The sequence below is a fragment of the Limulus polyphemus genome, unplaced genomic scaffold, assembly GCF_000517525.1.
Source record: "Limulus polyphemus unplaced genomic scaffold, Limulus_polyphemus-2.1.2 Scaffold6752, whole genome shotgun sequence".
NCBI classification, from domain to species: domain Eukaryota; kingdom Metazoa; phylum Arthropoda; class Merostomata; order Xiphosura; family Limulidae; genus Limulus; species Limulus polyphemus.
In genome coordinates, this window is record NW_013672362.1 from 42719 (window position 1) to 46103 (window position 3385).

A 3385-nucleotide genomic window follows, 5' to 3' on the forward strand; every position below is an offset into this window, starting at 1 on the left:
ATTACAAATGGCTTAAAACAATGTAACTTACTTTACGAATGGTTTAAAACAATGTATTTTACTTTACGAATGGTTTAAAACAATGTATCTTACTTTACGAATGGTTTAAAACAATGTATCTTACTTTACGAATGGTTTAAAACAATGTAACTTACTTCTTCTTTATCCTGAAGTACTTGTTCTATTTCCTTCTGAAGTTCACGAACTTTAATTTCCAGAGTCTCAGTTGATGTGGACGTCTGTGCCTGCAGCCTTTCCATGCAAAGCTGCAATTCTTTCAATTCAGCTTGTGACTGGGTAACCTGAGATTTGCTCTTCTCCAGCTGTTGCCACAACTCTTCCCGCTCTGCTTCCTTTATGGTAACTAGATGTTCTTGACCAGCTAACGTATTAGTAAGTTTAGAGATGTTTTCTTGTGTCTTTTGTAATTCTTCGTGCTGTTAACAAAAGTTTTTCCATTTTAAAATTCAAAACTATTACATTCTAGATTATAAAAAAAAAAAATTGTTTTCTTTGTGCCCCAAATTTCAAACCCCAGGATTTTTACATTGTAACCTGAGGGGACAGAATACGTTTTATACTGCAGAAAGCAGATATAAAATAAATGGATGAAAAAACACTTATCTTTTCTTACACATCAAAGTAAAGATAAAATTAATAATATTGAGAACTGACACTTTTTTTTTATCATGTAATTATATATACTTATATTTACAACTGTCTTTTAAATTTGGGTCAATGACTAGGATCATTAAATCATCCAAGATTATCTTAAATCACATCAGACAATTTAAACAGACTACTTAAAAAAAAATATTTAAAACTCAGACACAAGTAAGCCATTTCAAAATTCTAAATTAATAGATAATTAATAGAACATGTGCACAATTTGGTGGTACCAAAGACAGCATACAAAAGTGTTACAATGTGAAAAAATAAGGTAACCAAGTACAAAGAAGCTTCTTTGTACTTGGCTACCTTATTTTTTCACAATGTAACACTTTTGTATGCTGTCTTTGGTACCACCATATTGTGCACATGTTCTATTAATTATCTACCGGTTATAACTTCTTTGTACTTGGCTACCTTATTTTTTCACAATGTAACACTTTTGTATGCTGTCTTTGGTACCACCATATTGTGCACATGTTCTATTAATTATCTACCGGTTATAATAACCCTTTTGTGTAGCCTTTTAAATGCAATTACAGTTAAAAGTGACAGTTTTATTTTTATTTCTTACCTATTGAGTAAAATTAGATTGATAGCCGTTGCATTGAATGATCTTATAGGAAAGTAGCAGAGCTACAGACCAAGTTACAAACTTGTTCACAAGAAATAGAGGAACTGAAAGGTACTGTTAATTCCCTTCATAACCGAAACAAACAGGAATTTGACAAGATGAGAAATGAGCACAACGAAGAAGTTCAAGTACTGAAAGCCGAAATAAAAATGCAAGTAAGATTACGTTCCGGTTATAACTTTAAATGCAATCCCCCCCTCGCTAGACACCAGCTTTCGATAGCCGTGGTGGGCAGAGCTCAGGTCAAGGTCAGGGGGTATAGAAAAGTTAAGCACAATGTAACAAAATAACTTGGACGATATGCAGATGTTTCCCTAAACAAACAAACAAAAAATCTAAATTCTAATAAATAAACAATTTTTCCAAATGATTTTACTTATTAGAATTAAAAACGAAATGTTCCATTACTGCATAGAAAAAAAAGGTTTTCTTATCTTTATTTCACTCATTGTTTTTCACCATTGTTTTTTATAAAAAGAAATGGAACATAAAGGAGGAGATTTATCGTATATTCCTTTTGTATTTAAAAAACAAAAAATATTAAAATAAATACCACTACTTTATAACATGATAACATCCCTTTTGTTTACGTTTTTACTGTTATCCAGCATAAAGTTATTTTAATGGCAACGTTGTTAACTTGCAAAGTTGTAACCTAAAGATATCCATAATTAGTAGTTATAAAAGAGTCTGGAAGGTTAGGGATCTGAACCCTGAAGATTATGGTACTTTGGCAAACCTTAGTTAAAATGTATACTAAATAAGTGCTCTCTGTTTAACACATTCACTGCCTGTGCCCAAAGGTATGTTAGTCAGTTCCTCCGATGCATGTCTGCATCAACTAAAATAATGAGACAAATACATTTTATTGGAGTCTGCACGTGTTAGAAGTCAGTTTTTCTGCGACAGCTATCGCTTGGTTGTAAATTTTATTTTATTTTTTCTGATTGGATATTTTAAGATGGATAAATATAGTGCTCACGTTCAGAAAGAATTCAAAGCCCCACAGAAACTTTGATGTGAAATTCTCAGGACTATAATTTACCCTTCTACATTGAAAACATACCCAAAAACCATGACAAAATGTAGAAAACAGATGATGGACATGTGCATCATGGTACAGAATTTAGTTGAATACACATATCTGCCCATAAATATTCTATCTGATATTATTTTGCATTATAAAAATACTCCTAATAAAAAGAAACCAATGGCACTGGGCACAGGTATCGATCTACGAGGAGGCAGTGAATGTATTAAAAGCCTATGGTATGTGCTTTAAAAATGCTATGTATCTAATTAAAATATAAATATATTTCTTAAATGCTCATGTTGTACAAAAACTACCTTTTTTAGCTATTGTATAGAATAATAAACCACTTTTACATACTCCTTTTTTATGGTCCCTCTATCTTCAAAAACTTTAAACTCATGAAATACACAAACAATTTATTTCTTACGATGGCTTAAGTGTTCATGAAATCTTTTGAAAGAATACAGTCCTTTATATATTTTTTTAGTTCTCCGCTTGTTCACCCTTAAAAGAAAAAAAAGGGATGGTTGGGACATGGAGCTTTTATCATGAAATGAAATTCTGAACACTACTAACTCCTGTTTCTCTTTAAGCTCCTGGTTTAGTAGGTTTCTCTGCTCAGAGCTATCTCCCGATGAACGAATCAGTTCTATGACCTGTTCTTCAAGCTCTGTCTTCTGGTGTAAAAACTCCTGCATCTTTTGTTCACTTGTGTGCAGTTTCTGCTCTGCATCTAATTGCATCACAGTGAAGTAAAAGGTGATATAAAAATACAGTAATCAGGATAGAAAATACGAAATAGTTTGTTGGCCTGATTTTATTACAAGTTTACTAGCATAAATAAAATAATAGATTGATTCACCATTACGTTATGTTTTTAAAACAACCTCTTTATTGCAATAAACAGCACTTTAACTTCAAGTTTATACAAGATACAACATTAACTTTATAGAACAAATATTACTTTAATTTCAAGTTTATACAAGATACAACATTAACTTTATAGAACAAATATTACTTTAATTTCAAGTTTATACAAGATACAACAT

General features: G+C 31.3%; 1 protein-coding gene across 1 annotated transcript in view; it reads right to left on the bottom strand.

Moving 5' to 3' along the window:
• The window catches only part of LOC106474043 (CAP-Gly domain-containing linker protein 1-like), a 29620-nt gene extending 26541 nt beyond the window's left edge, over positions 1-3079 (bottom strand). The window contains exons 1-2 of the mRNA XM_013934727.2: positions 2909-3079; positions 156-437 (exon numbers count right to left, since the gene is read on the bottom strand). Coding sequence (XP_013790181.1) covers positions 156-437; positions 2909-3079 — 453 coding nt within the window. The remainder of the gene's footprint in view (positions 1-155; positions 438-2908) is intronic.
• Positions 3080-3385: the final 306 nt, after the last annotated feature.